Source organism: Rhipicephalus sanguineus, chromosome 1 (assembly GCF_013339695.2).
Source record: "Rhipicephalus sanguineus isolate Rsan-2018 chromosome 1, BIME_Rsan_1.4, whole genome shotgun sequence".
Taxonomy (NCBI): domain Eukaryota; kingdom Metazoa; phylum Arthropoda; class Arachnida; order Ixodida; family Ixodidae; genus Rhipicephalus; species Rhipicephalus sanguineus.
The window spans coordinates 117,979,088-117,998,524 of record NC_051176.1 but is presented as its reverse complement, the minus strand read 5'-3'; the positions used below and the strand labels follow the sequence as shown (position 1 = coordinate 117,998,524).

The following is a 19,437-nucleotide window of genomic DNA, read 5'->3' as shown; positions in this document are numbered from 1 at the left end:
GGACAACGGTCGGGGATTTAGAGGGGAACTAGAGAGAATAACGATTTGTCTCGTATTAGTAAATTAATCTTTCCCCATTCCAAAACCACCACGCTTGCCGCGAGCAGACGCTTGGTAAGCGAGGAAATGCGCGAAGAGAAAGTGCCACCTTGGAATTCCCGCACCAAACGCCATGACGTCATAGATGTTGACGGCTTCTATACTGGCTCCTACGTAGCTCCCAATCGGTAAAAATGAAGTAGATTTTCCTCTGCGGGGGCCAGAGACTTAACATACCAAGTTTCAGGAAATTTCGTTGGGCGTCGCCAAAATAGGAACATTACACCTTGAAATTCTTGACGTCACGCGACAAGGTTTCGGCGCACAATTTAAAAATGAAATATATATATATATATATATATATATATATATATATATATATATATATATATATATATATATACGCGCGTGTGTGTGTGCCTTTCTGATAATAATGCACGAACGCTGCAATAAACAGAAGCTGGCCCGCTTTGGCAAACAAACAAAAAATCCACCTTCATGCGGTCGCATAGTGTTTGCCGATCATTACGGAAATAGGCCTACTTCGACTACACGTGAACACGCAGTTGAGAGAGAAAGAAGACAGAGAACTAAGCGCGCTGTTATAGTATATCCGAGGCGAGCTTCGTGGCGTAAGTGTACGGGAAGGATGACCTCCTCATTAGGCTCCACGAGCACCGTCGCGGCTGCAATTCGGCAAACTGCCAGAGCCACGACTAACGGGCTTTGTGGTGACGTAGAGATCGGGCTTGGCGTGACGTATTTATAAGGTACACGCCCAACTGGAGCTTTTTTTCTTTCCTCCGCGAGTAATTAGGGCAAAGGGCCCATTGTTTTAGATTATCGATTCTTTCTATGTTGTTCTCGTGTCCTGATTAACTGCGACGAGTACTGACATTCAGCACCACGGATTTTATACATATGGACATGCGTATTACAGGAAAAACACGGCGTATTTAGCTGAAACGGATGCTTGGACGAGTTGGTTCATACTTACGAAAGTTGTAACAGCGTTGTATCTGTGCATCTTTCTGTGTGCCCCTCCCCCCCTTTTTTGCGCGATTTTATTTTTCCTAAGCATGGCGTAATATTGCGTTACAGAGGGATGTAAGAAAGGATTTGCTTACAGTTGTATTCCCGTCTGAGTACAGCAGGCAGCAGTGTTTCTTATGTAATCACCGGATCCACCTGTTAGTTACGCTGAAGAACAGCACTGTACAGAGCAAAAACGAGGTAGACGACGCAAGCACTCAACCATCGAAGATTACAATAATAATAATAATAATAATAATAATAATAATAATAATAATAATAATAATAATAATAATAATAATAATAATAATAATAATAATAATAATAATAATAATAATAAGTTGGCATACATAGGATTCACAAAAGGCAGCAAGTACACTAACGCAATCACGATTGGAAGAGACAACGCTGAAAGAAAGTCATCGTAAAGGCCATATGCAAATTCAATTCAGTTCAATTCAATTTATTCAGTTTCTTTACAATGTAACATTATTAGTGATATGTATTACATTCGGAGGTCCCATAGTTCTGAGAACTGACGGGGGGACCTTTTAATACTGAAACACATGTATGTTAAGTGTCAAATGCAGCATGAGAAAAAAGAATGCATTGATAAAAGAAGTTTACTGAAAAGCTAGGGAGAACGCAAGATTGACAAATGAAAACAAAAAGTGAATGAAAAAAATCAAAGCTAAAAAGACACTGCCATGGTATATAAATCTATGATTATACAATAGTTAGTATAAGCTGAAGAAAAAAAAATGCTAGAGAAAATCTTCATGATGCAGGCATCAAGAAATCATCGAAACAAAGTGAATACAACAAAATCGAAAACAAAAGTAATATACGAAACAATGAACACAAAACGATATACAAATTGCCGCAACGAAACAAAAGCAAGGTGAATTCATCTTGAAACAATAACAAGTATTCAGAGGTAATGATAGCGAATCAAGCATGCACAATAATAAAAAAGAAATGAGCAAATCATACTAAAATAAAAAAGAAAGAATGGCAGATTAGTAAGTTATTGTAATTCCTCACATAATTGGTCGAGACAGTATTTTTTGTGAAGGTTTTTAAATATATGTACCGATGGCGATGATTTAATTTAATTTCATATGGTACTGAGTTCCAAAATGATATGCCTGAAAAGAGGGCAGTTAATTTCCCGTAATTTGTGCGAATGCGCGGAAGAAGTAAAATCTAAAAGAAACAAGACACAAAACCTAGAAATTCGGCCAGCAATCAAGAACAATTATGACCATGCAGGAAATTTGAAGAAACTGTAAAAAACAATAAAGAAAGAGACAGAATGAGACGAATAAATTTAAAAGCGACAGTGAGCATTGACGCATACAGCTTAATTGCGTAAATATCTTATCTATTGGTCGTAGATAAAGATGGCTGTATTAACATAAAGGGGGGCGGGGACCGACCCCCGTTTATGTACGTTCGTGCGTATGTGCACGTATATACGCACTAAACGCAAACATTTAGGGTGGGGGGGGCGTGTTTGACCCCCCCCCCCCCCCGGGCTACACCACAGTACAGTACCCTTGTATATAGAATACATCCCACGTGCACGCTTGTCGTGATAGTTGCTTACTTCCTTACAACACGCTGCACCATTTGTGCATAACCTCGATGGATGGATGGATGGAAGAACTTTATTGTGTGTCCGGCAGATTAACGGCCCGGGCTCAGGTCTCCCATGTCGGGACATCAAGGCCTTGCCTCTCCGCCGCTTCATGGGCCTGCTGGACTGCCCAGAGTTGGTCGGCGAGCTTGGAGCTGCGCCGAGCGGCTTCCCACCTCGCCGAGAGAGCATCGGGATTAATACGTTTGACTTTAGCCTCGCATTCCCAGAGCATATGCTTAAGCGTAGCTGTGTCTGTCTGGCAGACCTTACAGATGCTGGTGTTATAGATCTCGGGGTATATTCGGTGATATAGCAGTGGATTAGGGCAAGAGTTAGTTTGCAGCTGTCTCCAGGTAACCACTTGAGCTCTGCATAGATTGCCACGAGGCGGAGGGTAGCATCGCCGGGCCAAGTATAGAAGGTCTTGGTCAGTTCGTTGCATCCCGTAAGTCGATCCCGGTCCGCGAACTCTTCGACAAGGCCAACTCCTGCCGCACGGGTTGTTGCGTCGCGTGCGGCGGAGTGCGCTGCCTCGTTAAGGTTGGGGACGCGAATAAACTTTTTTTGGTGCCCTTGCCCACGTATATTCTTTGTTTGCGCGAGCATACATTTTGCGAGAACTACTTTCAAGTTGCTACCGCGACGATGACAAGTCCTCTTGTCGAAACGTTGGCCCCAGCGAAACTCACTGCTCAACGATTTTTCGTCACTTCAAGTCGCCATCTTTCCCTGTGTTTCTTCCAAGTTAGGTCATCCAAGCAAGCCCGATACGTGGACTTGCAACGTTCGAAGAGGCGAGAGCCTTAGATTAAAATAAATAAATGAATAAATAGCCGATGGCACCACAAAACGACAATCGAGGTGCGCACGCGTGCGTGCCACAGAATGGAGTGAAATAATGTAGTTACGTCCGCCGCCCGACAGGCACAACACACAGGCGCGCAATTGCCGCCACAGTATAGGCAGACACATAACAGTCATCAATTAGGCCCACACCCCAATAGCAGCATGAACTGTATTCGTTTCACTAATCTGTCATCTCTTTCTTTCTCTCTCTCTCGCTCGCTCGCTCAATCCCGTTCTGTCTCTGTCGTCTAACTTGTAGCTTAGGGCGTTACGCGCGTTGAGACGAGCATCGTACCCGTGCACGCGCAGTGCATTGCATTCGCAGTACATTGCACATAAGCGTACGTTTGCTCCTTAAGCACATGTCTTGTCAGGGAAGGTCTGCTATTCACTTTATATGCAGGCAGTAGACACCGAAAAAGCGAATCTACACGTCGCGGGGAAAGAAGCCAAAAGAAACGGCTCTCGTCCTGCCAACAGTAGTAGTCCATAATAATATTACTGTTGGCTGTGCGAGGAAAACACGGAAAAGGTAAAACGACGCCGTAACCGTCTAGCCCAGCCTGTCATACATTCCCTGTTCGAGCTGATGCCCGAGCATGGGCCAGCAGAGCTTGCGGCATCCGGTCAGACGAATGTGCAGACGCTTGCCCCAGTGAGGGCGCCGCCGTCTTCCGCGCCGATTAAGGCCGCCGGAGGGCCGATACGAGGCCCAAGAGCCACGCGCCGCGCTCTCCGTATGAAGGGAAGACGACGACGATGCGAGCAGCGCCGCTCATGTCGGCGTTCGGGCTGTCATTAAGCGCTGCCCCCTCCCGGATCTCTTGCAAGAGGGCCATGCAGACGTCTCCCTCCACCTCGAAGAATAGAAAAATAAAAAGGGACGAAACTATAGGAACGAAAGAAGAGCGATGAAACTATATTTGCGCAAACCTAACCTGCAACTGGGCGATAGCTTGCGAACTAGGTCACTTGTTCTTTTTTTCTCCTGACGCCACTTATATAATGGCCCACCCCTGTCTCTTCCGTTTCGGTTCGTTTTCTTGCCCCAACTTGAGCGTGAGCGCAGCCATCAACTTGAGTACGGAGAAGCGCTTCCCCCGAAACACTCGCTGTACAGGAGGAAAGGAAACAAGGCGTAAACAAAAGGTTTATGACGTAAAAGACAAGAAAAGAAGACGGCAAGAAGTTTGACACACACGCATACCTTGGAGGCAGCGTCGCACACACGGGGAGAAGCGGCAGGTGCGCGGGCCAAAAAGAGAAGCAGGGTTAGTTGGAAACATAAGGGGGAGGGCGCTGACAACACAGTACCCGCCGTCTCACGCACTGAAGCACATCGTTCACGCGAGAAAAACGCGTACCAATAACACCGTTTGCTTTGTGTCGTATTGCGGGCACTACTGTTCTTCGGTCCAGCCTTCTGTCTGCTTGACGTCAACAGATCCCACGCGAGCTTCCTTCGTAAAAGTAAAATACGATACGCAAAGAGCTCCCGTACCAAGACGCGCAAGTTTTACAGATAGAACGTTGTATATGTGTGAGGAAAAACGGGCTTCCCTGAAGCTTATAGACAACTCATTATCAAAACACGCTCTTTTTTTTTAACAAAACATTCTCGTGTCTTTATATTACGCTTAAATATAGTCATCTTTTATACTACCTATTATCCTGGAGTAATGCATATGCCGCGCATTTTCATAAGCTCGAAGTTTTGCAAAAGCAGGCATAACGATTAACTGCATTCCAATCGCATACATCTCCATCTGCTCCCATATTTCGTTCCCTAAACGTTTTACCTTTGCGCATGTTTTTCAGTCATGAGTTGTTACCACTTTTGTTTCGTCTTTGAAATACCGAGCTTAACATTCCTGGTTTTACTCGCTCTAGCCTCATCAATAATAATAACGCAAAATTTTCAGCAAAACTTAATCTGCTCATTCCAAAAGCTAGAAACTAATTATCGGAAATTCACCATCGCGCTTTTGGGCATTTCATTATGGAATTCTATACCATCTGGTATGAAGTCTTCTACATTAGAACTAAGGAACGTAGAACTGAGGAGCATTTTATTAATACCTATCGGACACATGATATCATTTGGCTGTCATGGAATTAATATAGTTTGTTCTGCTATACAATTATTTAATGTATTGTTCCTAACACCAATTCTTCTAATTTTTTCCAAAAGTGATACTTCTCTGCGTTGCTAGTTTTACATGCTATTTATCCTCGCATAAATTTCTTTGAGTTATATCTTTTTCTTTGATTTTTCTCTCATCTCCAATGACCTAGCTATTGTAGGTAGGTATAGGTAGTAAACTTTATTGGGGTCCAGAAGAACCTTCACCCCGTTTTTATAGGGGCAAGACTGCGCGCCGCTCCCACGTTGGGACGGGAAAGCCAAGCCTCACCGCCGCATCGGGGTCCTTCTGGACAGCCCGGAGTCGATCAATCCAGTCGTGGCTCTTGACCAATGAATAAAACGCTTCCGCCGTCCATCCGTGGTCCGTGTGGTGCTGTAAAGAAGGGCACTCCCAGGGCATTTGCTTAAGATCGCTAACCCCACCGCAGTCGGGACACAGAGGGGAGACCTCCGTGTACCTACTGAAGACGGAGAGTGTGGGATACGAGTTCGTTTGGATGAGCCTGAGAGCCACGTCCTGAGGCCTCGGGAAACCCTGCGACCCATCTGGTAGTGGCTAGTGATCTCGTTGAAGGTGGAGATAATGTCCCTAAAGTTGGAAGGGGGGGGGGGGGTGGACGGGTCGGTCTCTGAAAAGGTCGGACCAAGCCCGTTGATATGTTGTTAGGTCTCCCCACAGCTGTTACTTCGGCACCTCCGATTACTGTACTTACCTCTAGCCTGTATTTTATTGTTTCAGCATTAAACAATGAAAACAAAAAGAAAACAAAAAAGGCTCCTGACGGAGTTATGATTACGAGTAGAATGCATTCTTACATGCATGCATCAGTGGTGTAGAGGTGTCAGTAAGGAAGCGTACCTTGCTCGTGACTTTGCCCTTGCGTGGGCCAGCACGGTTTTGAAAACCATTTGTGTCCTGCATTACAATACTAAGCTTGATGCGCGGAAGATTGGTTATTCTTTTTTATTTTCAACTTCCGCAGCTGAAAAACTCACAGTTTCGCCGCAAGGGCGAAGCAATGAATGCGATAGTAACCAATTAGAATATCACACGAAGAACGGCAAGCAGCTCGATACAATTGCAGCGCGTCGCTCAAGCGCAAAGGACGCACGAAAAGAACATACACAGGACGAGCGTGAACTAACAATGGTCACAGCTCGACACTTGCAGAGCGCTGCTCAAACACAAGGAAGGACGCTCGAAAAGAACGCACAGGCATACATAGGACGAGCGCGAACTAACAACTGTCACTGTTGTTACTCCTTTAGCGCGCTACAACACAGCGTTCTTAGATACTTTTGCTTCTTGAAAACTGCGGCGTGTGAAGTGGCCCCTCCGCGTCTCCTGCCACGCGATGGCGTTCGACGCATCGTTTGACCAGCGTTCCACATCGAGAGTGGGTACAGGAATGGGCCACTTTTTTGTGCCCGTCTCAAGGGCGGTTTTCAAACTAAAGCAAAATCTAGGCGCGTTGCTTTAAAGCGCGCCCTTCGAGCAATCTCGCGGATGAACTGTACACGCTGAAGCACCTCCGAGCTCTGCGTCCCGCCAGCAGTAAATGATGTATATAAATAGCTTGCCCTTAGCACTCAAAACAACAAATGCCGCGTGGCCCAGTTGCCTGACGCGGCATGCTGCGGAGCGAGGGGTCAACGGTTCGAATACCGGTGGCGTGTTTCAAAATTCTTCCGATATATTTTTCTTTGTGGTTTTCATTTATATATACATACGTATACATATCCGGGGCATGACGGCAACGGCAACGGCGACGGCAAAAACCCGCCGAGAGTGTCCACATAATTGCTATCGAAACAAAAGAAAATGAATGAAACCGCACTTCGATTCAGTATTAGTAGCGAAGTTTTTGATCCAGTAAAATTAGTTATCCTTCGATGCCCTAAGAATGCAGCATAAGAGCCACACCCTACTCTGTAATCGCCGCGTACACACGCTATTAGGCTTCCTGCGGTTTACTGGCCTGTCTGAACGACTCTGAGTGAAATGCTCTCGTGTGTGTGTGTGTGTGTGTGGTGTAAATGTGTTTTTTTTTTACTTATTTCGATCTCTCTCTCCCTTTCTGATCCCCTATTTCCGTATACCCCAGTGCAGGGTAGCATACCAGATACTACCATCTGGTTAACTTCCCTGCCTTCCTCTTTTCTCTCTCTCTTTCTCTTAATTACCAAATCTGCCACTAAAGCATTATTGTTGCCGGGCATGGACAATATTGGATTAACGGCAGTGCACTGAGAGTCTCATCAAACGCCGTCTCGGCATGTTTCCATTACTTGTACATATCTTCGTATTCTTTACTGTGTTCTAACATAAAAAGAAACAAAAATTCACGCATGAATCTCCTTTGAGAGTTATCTATGAGCGATGCGTAAGCGTAGAGTTTTATTGTACGTTGCAGCCTTTCCTACGCTGGTCAGCATCGGCAGCATCGACATGGCGTCTTTTATCGTCAGCGTTCTTGAGCGGAACGGCGCTATGGCACGCGCATTCCGCGACCACCTGAAACGCGTATTTCCAATCCAATTTTAGCAAAAGTTGGAATTTTCCTAATGTGTACAATCCTCCATGTCGGCTTTGGATGTCGTCCTAGAGAGGGATTTTATTCCACTACCACGAAATTCAGCGAAGCCTCATCCATTGAAAGAGTTTTCGTTTTACATTTGTTTTGCAACGCGCGTACAACGCATTCATATGATTTAGCTATCTTCACATAGTGCAAGCGTGGTTGCGCCCAATGGTTAAGACACTTTCAGAGCAAGGGGCCAGGGTTCAAACCCAACCCTGCCAAGAATTTATATTGTGCATTTATTTCTTTATGGCGATGATCGTCTTACGTGACAGAGGGACGGACGGACAGTTTTCTCGTTGAGTCGGCATAGAAATGCTCACGCGTTTAAAAGTGACAAAGGCCCAAGCGGGACATCCGTATATAGCATACACTGGCATTACAACTTCCAGCGGATTCTGGCAACGCAGTTCGTGACAGTTTCTTACAAAGGGCAGGCGTTTAGACCAGGGGTCTCAAGCTCACCTCATCTAGCGGGCCCCAGTAACGAAATTTAGTTCCCCAAGGGCCGGAACAGTGAAAAAGGTCGGGGGGAGGGGTTGAACAAAATGTCACTGGCGTTTTCGGTGCTTTGACTTCTCTCTCTCTGGTGTCCTTAACTAAGCGCTCTTTTGAAGATTAATTACCACAAACTAGCCCACACTATAGTTCTCTTTGTGTACGTGTTCCCACGCCCAGTCTTTTTGACATGAATGTCACCTAACGTTGCCACTTGAAAGAACGCATTTCCTATATATCATATATGCGTCATTTCTGAGGAGGATTTGGTGTCGGCATTCGAGAAACATATCGACACCAATCTCCAGAATGACTAAAATCTGGACGCCGATTCTGAAATATAGAGTTTTTATTCCACGTTTATGTTTCAACACGTGGTGACCGGTCCTCACGAAAGAAAATGCCTGATACCAGTCCAGCCTCTGTACCTTACCCGAACAAAGCGTTCTTAATCGCAATAGGCGAAAAAATAATGCGAGTACCATTTAGCAAGTCACAAAACTTTATTCCTTGTGAAGCCGTGGGCCGCTAGCGAAATGTCCATGGCACTGGCCGCGTGTTTGAGACCCCTGATTTAGACGTTTTCCTTCGTGTGGTTTCCATGAGCTCACCCCTTTATTTTTGGCATTTTACAGCATCAGCAGCAGGAGGAGGAGCGCCTCCGAGCAAAGCGACGTTTCGACGAGCTACGATCCCGTCCGCGACGTGGTCCGCAAGCGCCACCATGCAAACCGCCATGATCTTTCTTCGGTTGGGATGCCTGCTGCTTCTCGTTGGCGTAAGTATATGCGCGGGTCAGCAGCACTAATTCCAGCTAATAATGCGCAATGTCCCACGCAATAATGCACAATATGGGCATGAGTCAATGAAAGCATGCAACCACAGCTTGGCTTGGAAAAGCCAGTTGCTTTTACTTCATGTTTCGCTTTCTGTGAGCTGTAAAGTATGCAGCTTCCACCACGGTAGTAGCAGGGTGTGACAGCACTGGATCACATGCGTGGCAGTATATGTGTGACAAGTATCAGCTGCAACAGAGTTCCGATGCACCAGAGCGGAATCACCCTGTCTCAGTCGGTCTCGATCATGCCAGTCTTCTAGAGATTTGCAACAGTGAGTGTCACAGACTCAAAGCTCATAACAACATACCGTCGTTATTGTTTCAAATGCGCCTTCAACTTGTTTTATGGAGAGAAGGCGCATGGAGTAGAATACGCACAGGTTTCCTAGCTTTTGTCATTTGAAAAGGGTCCAAGAACGAGGGCGCGGTTCGCGCACGCGCTGACAAAGTTTTTCATCAGCCAGATCCACGCAGTTCAGGCGTTCCTCCCTCATCGTACTACGCAGCCATATCTTCAGTCTTCTCAGGACACTAAATAGCACAATCATAGTCGAGCAGTTGGATTCATAAGTTATTGTCAATGGCTTCAACCAAATTGTCGACATAGATATAGATAATCGCAGATGATCGGGGATCCTTTATTCACTTCGCATATAAACATCATATAAACAGCATAATAAACATTTGCGGCGCGTCAGAAGTAACCCGCAGCCTTTCAGAAAGCTCGTGCTTTACAGTGCCTGTTGAAACGAAAAGCAGGGTTCACTTTTTTGCTTAGTTTCCGCTCTTTGGATAAGGGCTTCAGATTTCAGAATTGATTTTACGGAGAGCGCGGGATACTTAACTGTTAAGCAATTCAAATATCATGTTTGAAAGACAAATCTCAGGAAGGGGGGGGGGGGACGACATTTGCGAGTGTGTTGAACACAACGGGGGTCAGGACCCTCCGGACCCCCATGATTTATGTAGTGGTTTTGGCACATAAGCGCGAATGCGCCTCGAGCATCCATATAACTGCTTCGCAATAAACGTAGGTCGATTCCACGAAAGTTCAAAAAACGGTGTATACTTGATGTTTCCGATTTTCCTGATAATTTTGTATGTTGTGCACATATGACTGCACAGCACGAAAGCGCAGTTCGTCTCCAAATAAAAATTTTTTCCCGACAGGAAAATTCTGCAAGCGTCGCCGGTTGACGACGACCATTTTACAAAGAGTGCGTTTTCGTAAATTCGGAACCATGCTGGCAGCTACTGAAGCTATATATTATAAATATCTCTCTTTTTAGCGGAAGTAGAAGTAAAGAGGAAATAGCTCCTATCATTTCATGGAATTCTGAGGAAATTATGTATTTTTAAAAATTCACGAAAAACGCTGCGTTTTTGAAAATGAGCCAAATTTGAGACGCTATGGCTACTTCTGTGAACATCTCAGCTTGTTCATATTTGCAGTATCAATAGGCCTTTATGTGAATAATGAACATCTGCATTTTTATTACTCTAATAATTCTCAAAGTAATAAATTTTCATGCTCGAATCACCAAAAAGACAAAAGTGCTCCTCGATTAAAAAATCTATAATAAAAAAAACCCAAATCTCAATTTTGTTCAAAGTCCCCCAAAATGTTCTCAAAGGACTGCAGAATGATATCATGAAAAAACATGTTGCATCATTTTTATTAGAACAAAAGCAGAAAATGTCAAACATTGTGTTTCCAGAGCGTGGTAGCTACTGCGTAAAGGACATCTCTAGTAACAAAAAAAATACAGTAACACGTCTTTTTTCTTCTCTGAGCTTCGCTAAACAGCAATGATCTATTGTAGGAAAGTGGGAACTGTTTTGTAAACAAAAAGGTCACTATAATTAAATGCCTTCCAACACCACTTATTTCCTCGTCGACGGGCCGCACGGACATTTTCATTCCTCTGGATTTTTTTTTTTTTTTGAGTAAATACGCTTATATAAAAGCAACGAAGCTAAACGCGAAATTTGTGTAGCCGAGTCGATCATGCGTTGTAAGAATGTGAGAAATCGCAAATGGCGACAGTGGTGAACTCGAGTACCGCAGTGCAACTTAAGCACAGCAGCCACACATGGTTTGCCAGGCTTTGTCGCTCTGCACGAGAAAATACTGGGGTGTCGATTGCGTTGGTTACACGATACATTTTTCACCGCTCGTCGCTCTCCCGCCCGGTCTCTGGATCCCGTGGCGGATCGAGTGGCCCGCGCTACACGCGTTCGTGTAAACGGAGTAGCGGACAGGTGCGAAGGGCGGCGCGATAGACGCCCGCCTGAGCAGACGACAGCAACGAGCGCGGCTGTACCAGTCGGCCAAACACCACCTGAGATAGAAGTTAAGCATCCAAATTGTGCTTCACTTTGGTGCGATCACTGTCCTACGCTCTGAAGGTGGCTATGGGTAGGCGTTATAGCCACGACCGAGATTTTTGTACGGACTATACCTCATTGTGCACAAAAAGAAAATTCCGCTGCAGCGGAATTTTCGTTGTGTAGAAGATATCGGATCGAGTCTCTTTTGCGGAGGGCCATGAAGTAGGATGCGCGCTCAATTCAAGAGGCAGACCAGATCTGCCAGCACTGCTTCAAGAGATACAAGGACATGCAAAGCAAAGCAGATGCAATGCAAACAAAACGTGTTTTGTGCGTGGTCAGAACGGCTGCCACCAATCTTCACGTAATCGATTCTTTTTAAACTCTGCATTGATCACATAAGGTTTGACAAGGTACACATTTGGGCCAACAAAAACCAAACCTCTTGGCGACCGCTCTCCAGAAATTCATTTCCATCGATGAAGAGACCTTGCCTTTTACACCAACCTCTCAATTCTGGCACAGCACAACATCATAAGAGACGGATGGAGGGAATGCGTTCTTTAGCATGCAAGATAAGAATTATACTCAACTGAAGTATATGAAAGAAAAGGAGGCTACAACTGAAAGTGCCTACTGTTGATTGGCGGAAGTCTAACACTGGCGTGAAGTCGCAAACCACGCAAATGCATGTAATTGGAACAATCTTTTTCTTTACAAAACAGTTCCCACTTTCCGACAATAGATCATTGCTGTTGTTTAGCGAAGATCAGAGAAGAAAAAAGACGTGTTACTGTATTTTCTTGTTACTAGAGATGCCCTTTACGCAGTAGCCACCACGCTCTGCATGGAAACACAATGTTTGGCATTTTCTGCTTTTGTTCTAATAAAAATGATGCAACATGTTTTTTCATAATATCATTCTGCAGTCCTTTCAGAACATTTTGGGGGACTTTGGACAAAGTTGAGATTGGGGTTTTTTTAATATAGACTTTTGAATCGAGGAGCACTTTTGTCTTTTTGGTGTTTCGAGCATGAAAATTTACTACTTTGAAAATTATTAGAGAAATACAACTGCAGAGGTTCATTATTCATATAAAGGCCTATTCATACTGCAAATATGAACAAGCTAAGATGTTTACAGAAGTAGCCATAGCGTCCCAAATATGACTGATTTTCAAAAACGCAGCGTTTTTCGCGAATTTTTAAAAATACATAATTTGCTCAGAATTCCATGAAATCATAAGAGCTATTTCCTATTTACTTCTACTTCAGCCAAAAAGAAATATACTTGTAATATATAGCTTCAGTAACTGCCAGCATGGTTGCGAATTCACGAAAACGCACTCTTCGTAAAATGGTCGTCGTCAACCGGCGACGCTTGCAGAATCTTCCCGTGTGTGGAAAAAATTTTTTATTTGAAAACTAACTGCGATTTCGTGCTGTGCAGTCATATGTGCACAACACACAAAATTATCAGGAAAATCGGAAACATCAAGTATACACCGTTTTTTGATCTTTCGTGGAATCGACCCGTAAAGTTCGCATCCGCTATGATTTCCTTTCAGTGTATGGGGCTTCGTATATATGATGGTTACTTAAAATGCGAGGCATGCGGTTTTTAGAATTGTAACCTCAATCATTTTGTGGTGAGGTCATTGACCTCCATGTTCTCGATGACGTAGCTATAGTTTGCGACTAGACTAGTAGATCACGCGGCGTCCGCTATTTAAGGTCTTCCATGCTAAAGACCAGTATGACATTCCCGTGACGCTCCACACCCATTTTATCAATATTTCACTGATGTCCGCGGCTGTAACGTATTCGTCAATTTACTGTGCGACTCGCAACAACGCTGTTCAGGTGTTACAAGAAGCAGCACATATTGACCATGACGGACCCGCCGATGAAAAAGAAAAACTTCTTCCGCGACAAAAAAATATATATATATAGATATCTAGAACTCACTCGACGCCAACCAGTCGACATCTCTTTGCTCCATTTTAATTCTGCTCCAGATGTCAGGAGAGCAACACGGGCACGCGCGGTAACGTGCAGAGGCATATACATTCAACAGGAAGGGAGCCGCGCTGCACGGCGGAATGCCGCGCTCCGCGGGGTGCCTCCTAACGTCGGGCGGCAGATGCACCCGCGTATAGCCTGGGGCTACTGCGCAGCTCTGGGTCAAGGGCTCCTCCTACGGGCCAGCTGCTGTATTGACGGGCGGCCCCGCGTGTTCTCTGTACCGCCGCTGAAGAAGCAGCTTGTCGAGCGGGTCGAGCCCCAGGCCAACGCTTGCGCAAACGCCTCTTGCCAGGGCGGATGCTCCTAAGAGAATCCGGTGATCGCTGTCTCGCGAGCTTCAAGCCAATTTGTTGCTCGGGCCGACGAGAAGCACGACAGCACCCACAGAGGTGTGCGCGCACTAGAACCCTCTGCATCCCGGCTAGCTGCGCAGACGCTGTCGCAGCGCGTCTGTGCGACTCACACGAGCAAATACACAAATTAAGCCTTCAGCAGTTTCGCCTTAGCTAGTTGGTTAACGATTGCTGTAGTATGCAGCCTAAATTTGCAGACAACACAAAGAAGCAATAAGACACAAGACATTAGTCTTCTCGTTTTATGGGGCTTAACGTACGTACTAATGTGACTCGGGCTATGAGAGACAGACAGGGGTGTAGCCAGAAAATTTTTTCGGGGTGGGGGGTATTTCTGGGCTTGGAGGAGAGGGTAGGAAGAAGTGACACTGGTAGTCCTCGTTCGGTCGGCCATATTGTTGAAGATACTCCCACTGTGTCCTTAATTCCAGCGCACAGTACTGATCGCTGTAGCAGTCACAGGAGACCAGGAGTAAAGTCATGTAGTCACCACACTGACATTTCGTGAGTGGCGTTTGTAGGACTCTCGCCGCAACGGTAATGTCGTTACCACGCCGATTGTTTTATTACCATGGTGAATTATTTTAGCAGACTCACTTGAATGTGAAAATTCAATGCGACCGAACACATTAATCGTGAAGTTTCCAACTGAACCCATTTGGCAAATTATACTGGCAACTTCGCCCCGAACTTGAAGTTGTTGGCAGGCCCGTAGCTAGGGCAGGGGGGGGGGGGTGCTAGAGGCCATCCCCCCGAAATTTTGACGGAGGGGGCGCTTTACCGAAAATAAAGAAAATCAGTGTTTTCCTCAAATAGTCAAGGCCTTCAGCAAGTCACCGAAAAAAATTCCGGCTATGGGCCTGGTTGTTGGTGTCGGCTAATTCAGTTATTCCCTTCACGTATTGAACGTCTTAAAATCCCAATGTTATTTGTTCACAGGCTGTGCTGGCAGGCGACGCAGAGCAGGGCACGGCTGACCAACAGCAGCAGGTCGGCGGCCAGGACGAGCTGAGTGAGCAGGCCTCCGAAATGGAGACTAAGGACAACGGCGGAGGCGAAAATAAGGTGTTCCCTTCGCAGCACTACCACGCACAACAGCAAGGATACCCGCTCGATGCCATTCCAATCCCAGTGCACCAGATACCCATTCAGAGCGGCCACATCATCCTGCCGCAGCTGTTCAATAACGGACTTCAACAAAGCGCCATCCACCTGCCACAGTGGGAGTCAAATAAACTCCAAAAGCCACCCCAGCCAGTTTTCGAGCACCAACATCAGTCAGCGCAGCAACAGCACGAACAGCAATACCAGCAGCAGCAACAGCAGCACGAGCAGCAGTACCAACAGCACCAACAGCAGCAGCCGCAACAAGGCCACCACCATCACCATGCTTATCCTGATGTTCACCATCAACCGACGCAAGTTGTTCACCATGGCGGTGGGGGAGGTGGTGGCGGTGCCTCTGAGGAGCAGCATCACCAATACATAGAGAACCACAATGTGCACCCGCAGCAATCAACGGACTTGGCGACGCAGGCTCAAGGTCAGGAGCCGTGGCCACTGCCACAACCCGAAATGCCCAAGATCGTCCACCTGGATGTCAAATGCGAGAAAAATCTCATGAAGGTAGTGGTAGAGTTCGACAAGCCGTTCCACGGCATAATCTTTAGCAAAGGCCATTATAGCTATGGTAGCTGCGTCCACTTGCCGGCGGGTTCAGGCCGCAAAAGCGTCTACTTCGACGTATCGATCAATAGCTGTGGAACCATTGGAAACACGCAGAATGGCCTTTACGGTTACGACGGCGGCAATTCTGGAACTGGCAGCTTTTTCGAGAACACAATTATCGTCCAGTACGATCCACAGGTGCAGGAAGTGTGGGACCAGGCACGTAAGTTGAGATGCACGTGGCACAACAACTACGAGAAGGCGGTTACTTTTCGGCCTTTCCCAGTCGACATGCTGGACGTTGTGCGCGCCGACTTCGCGGGTGACAACGTAGGCTGCTGGATGCAGATACAAGCTGGCAAAGGGCCTTGGGCCAGCGAGGTAGCCGGCATTGTCAAAATTGGCCAGACAATGACGATGGTGTTGGCCATCAAGGACGACGAAAACAAGTTCGACATGCTGGTGCGCAACTGCATTGCGCACGACGGGCAGAGGGCGCCAATTGAGCTCGTTGACAGCCAAGGGTGCGTCGTGCGACCAAAACTCATGAGCCGGTTCACAAAGATCAGAAACTTCGGTTCCAGTGCGACAGTGCTGTCCTACGCCCATTTCCAAGCCTTCAAGTTTCCCGATACAATGGAAGTGCACTTCCAGTGCACCATACAGATTTGCCGATATCAATGCCCGGATCAATGCTCGGCGCAGGCGTCCGTCGACTCATCGGCACCCGACAAGCAGGCTCTGTACTCGAACCACGTTTCCCAGTCAGCTGGCCGGCCCAGGGAAGAGAGGGACGTTTCCGATCACGAAGAAGAAGAGGAAATGGCAGAGATTGGCGTGAACAGGGTGATTCGAGTTGTCTCAGCTGGTGATTTGGCATTCAGCCTTGGTTCCAACGAAACTCATCCGGCTCCCTTAGTAAAAGAGGAGCACGAAAGTTCCATCATATGCATGTCTGCGCCAGGATTCGCGTCTGTTCTTGTTGTACTTCTGTCCCTCCTTGTCATCGCTTGCCTGCTGTCCGCTTTCCTGTGGATCAAGCAAAAGACGGCGTCACGGCTCCCTAAAAGTCTCCCTTATGATCTGCCAGTGCTCAAAAAAGGAAAGCTCTAACCTGGTTTCGCTTATAGGCTCCTGAACTAATGATAATGATGGACGAGATTTTTTTTTTTCCAGCATCGCTAAAAAAATTTGACCATTCGGCCTCTACACTAAAAACGGTGAAATCGCGGAGCTCAAAAGCCGTTTCCTCCTGCATCACGATTTCGCCCAAGTACTGCGAGGAGGCTGAATGATTAAATTTTTGTAGATGGCCTTACGACACGCTGACACTGCGTATTCGAACTCTTTATTTTACCATTTATCGCGTGAGTACTGCTGCTGGTCTAGGTGACTTTAGCGAATCCGCCTTGTCAGTGCGTCCGATAACCGGGCCTAAATGTGCCTTCTTCCTTAAGCCATAAACATCTGTTAACTTACATTGAGCATTCAGGGATCATTCATGTCCATTTAACCACATCTGAGTGTTAGGCGACAATGACGCGCATGTCCTCGTAGCTCTGCCTCGCCATGTGTGTCTCCGAGATGTGTGCTACCACTACGAAGCCACTAATCAGTTGGCACATACATTTCTCTGTTGTTTCTACCACACTCTGCATTTTTCAGGAATTACTCGTCAGTGGTATACAACCCGACACAGCGCTAAAAGCCTGATTCGCGTACATTCGTAGAGAAAATTAATAGCCTCCACTACGGCAAGTCGCATGCAAGATGTATGCCTTACCGAGGCTGCTTTCGTCCGCTAGTATAAGAGTGCCAAAGGTAACGTGCAGGTACAGGTCATGAGCCGTCCGCACCTTACATCACGTCGGACGCTTTATATAAAAGAAGCCGGTAACAGTGATGTTTTCTTGTTTGTAGCCCGCTGCACGTGACAGCCGCGGAGCGAAGGGGACGAAGTTGTCGGGGCCGGCGTATAATAATAATAATAATTAATAATAATAACAATAATTTTTACTTGCACAAAAATATGAACTCTCTGGTGACGTGCGAATTAAGATAGACAGAGAGGAAATACTCTTCCGATCATGCGTCTGATAGCCCGTTTCGGTCCCTTTCAGTGCGCCCCTTTTCGAGTACCCTCACCATCGTGACAAACGCAAATTTGAACGTCCACTTTCCGTTGACGTTGTTAGTACGTTGACAGGTCGGGCTATAATACCCTTAAATATGACGTCAAAGGATGCTCCTACACAGCATATCGTTACAGCATGCCACGATGGGCGATCCATCTCATCAGCTATGGCAATGCGCAACCACAAAGATTAGCAAGCGGAGCGCAGGCGGAGCCTCATAGGCGTTGATCAGAGTAGCACATCACCGAACTATAATTGAAATTCATCCCTAAAAACACAGGGAAAAAAAGCGCGGTCGTTTGCACGTGACGTCACAGACAGGTTCTCTGTGCTTGTTCACAAACATGGCGGCCACCGTGACTTTTTTTATCTTATTAGAGTGTCATTTAAGCGGAGGACATCCAGTCGTTCCCTCCCCGCGCGTTCTTTTGTGCTCTCCCCGCTTTATTCTGTTCGCCAGCTGCGCCAAGGGGGAACACAAAAGATTGGAGGGGGCACCGGAACTAATCTGATGTCACCGTTTCTTGCTCCGCGCGTTCGAGCAAGAGTTCACCCTGCGAAGGGACCATACCCTGCGTCTCAACCAGTTTGTTCACAAAGATGGCGGCCACAGTGACGTCAATGCAAGCCATGTATTGCATCCGAGATCCACAGCGCGACGATCGACAATATATGAAGAGAGAGGAAATCAGTCAAAATTGTGGATTGCTGATGGTACACTGAATTTACCAGAAGACGTCGTGTGTGCATGTTCGATTCAGTGGCTATCTGCGCATTTGTGTTGTACTCCAAACGCAGTGACTTTAAATTAAGGAAGCAACAGCCAACAAACCCGAGCTGCTTGTAAAACAGCCGCGTCACTAATGCAAATACTAAGGCTGCAGACCGTGTAGTGTGGTACGAGGGGCCACGTGGGTACAGCTACCACGTTGGAAGAGCTGCCTGAGATGGAAAGTTTCAGCAATTCTAGGAAATAACTCAGGGGAGTATATTTGTACCTCGACAGCTCGGGGTTTACGTGACCTGAACAGACACGTCACGTGTGACGTCGTTGGTAGAGCGGTACGTTGCTGTCGACCCCGGCTCTCGCAGTAGTGATGGCGGCAAAATAGTGAGAACCGCTAAGCGAACTGCGTAGGTCACTAGCCCCCAGATACATGGGCCAAGCACTGAAACTATTGTTCGCAAGTCGGCAATGAGAACGAGACATCGAAAAGAAAACAAAATGACCGCACCCTTGGGCGCCAACGCCTCCAGCTGCGAAGCGAAAGTACTCCCGAACATTTACGCAAGCATTTGCAC

General features: G+C 46.5%; 1 protein-coding gene across 1 annotated transcript; it reads left to right on the top strand.

The window, feature by feature from the left end:
- Positions 1-9,424: 9,424 nt before the first annotated feature.
- Positions 9,425-17,487, top strand: LOC119379049 (uncharacterized). Its single transcript, XM_049416070.1, has 2 exons — positions 9,425-9,563; positions 15,272-17,487. The coding sequence occupies exons 1-2, from the start codon at positions 9,510-9,512 to the stop codon at positions 17,111-17,113; spliced, it is 1,896 nt and encodes a 631-aa protein (XP_049272027.1). The 5' UTR covers positions 9,425-9,509; the 3' UTR covers positions 17,114-17,487.
- The last annotated feature ends 1,950 nt before the right edge of the window (positions 17,488-19,437 follow it).

Bases quoted from the DNA above. Each gene is read 5' to 3' on its own strand.
- LOC119379049 (XM_049416070.1), top strand. From the start codon at position 9,510: ATGCAAACCGCCATGATCTTTCTTCGGTTGGGATGCCTGCTGCTTCTC. The intron at 9,564-15,271 runs GTAAGTATATGC...ATTTGTTCACAG, and splicing joins GCCTGCTGCTTCTCGTTGGC to GCTGTGCTGGCAGGCGACGC.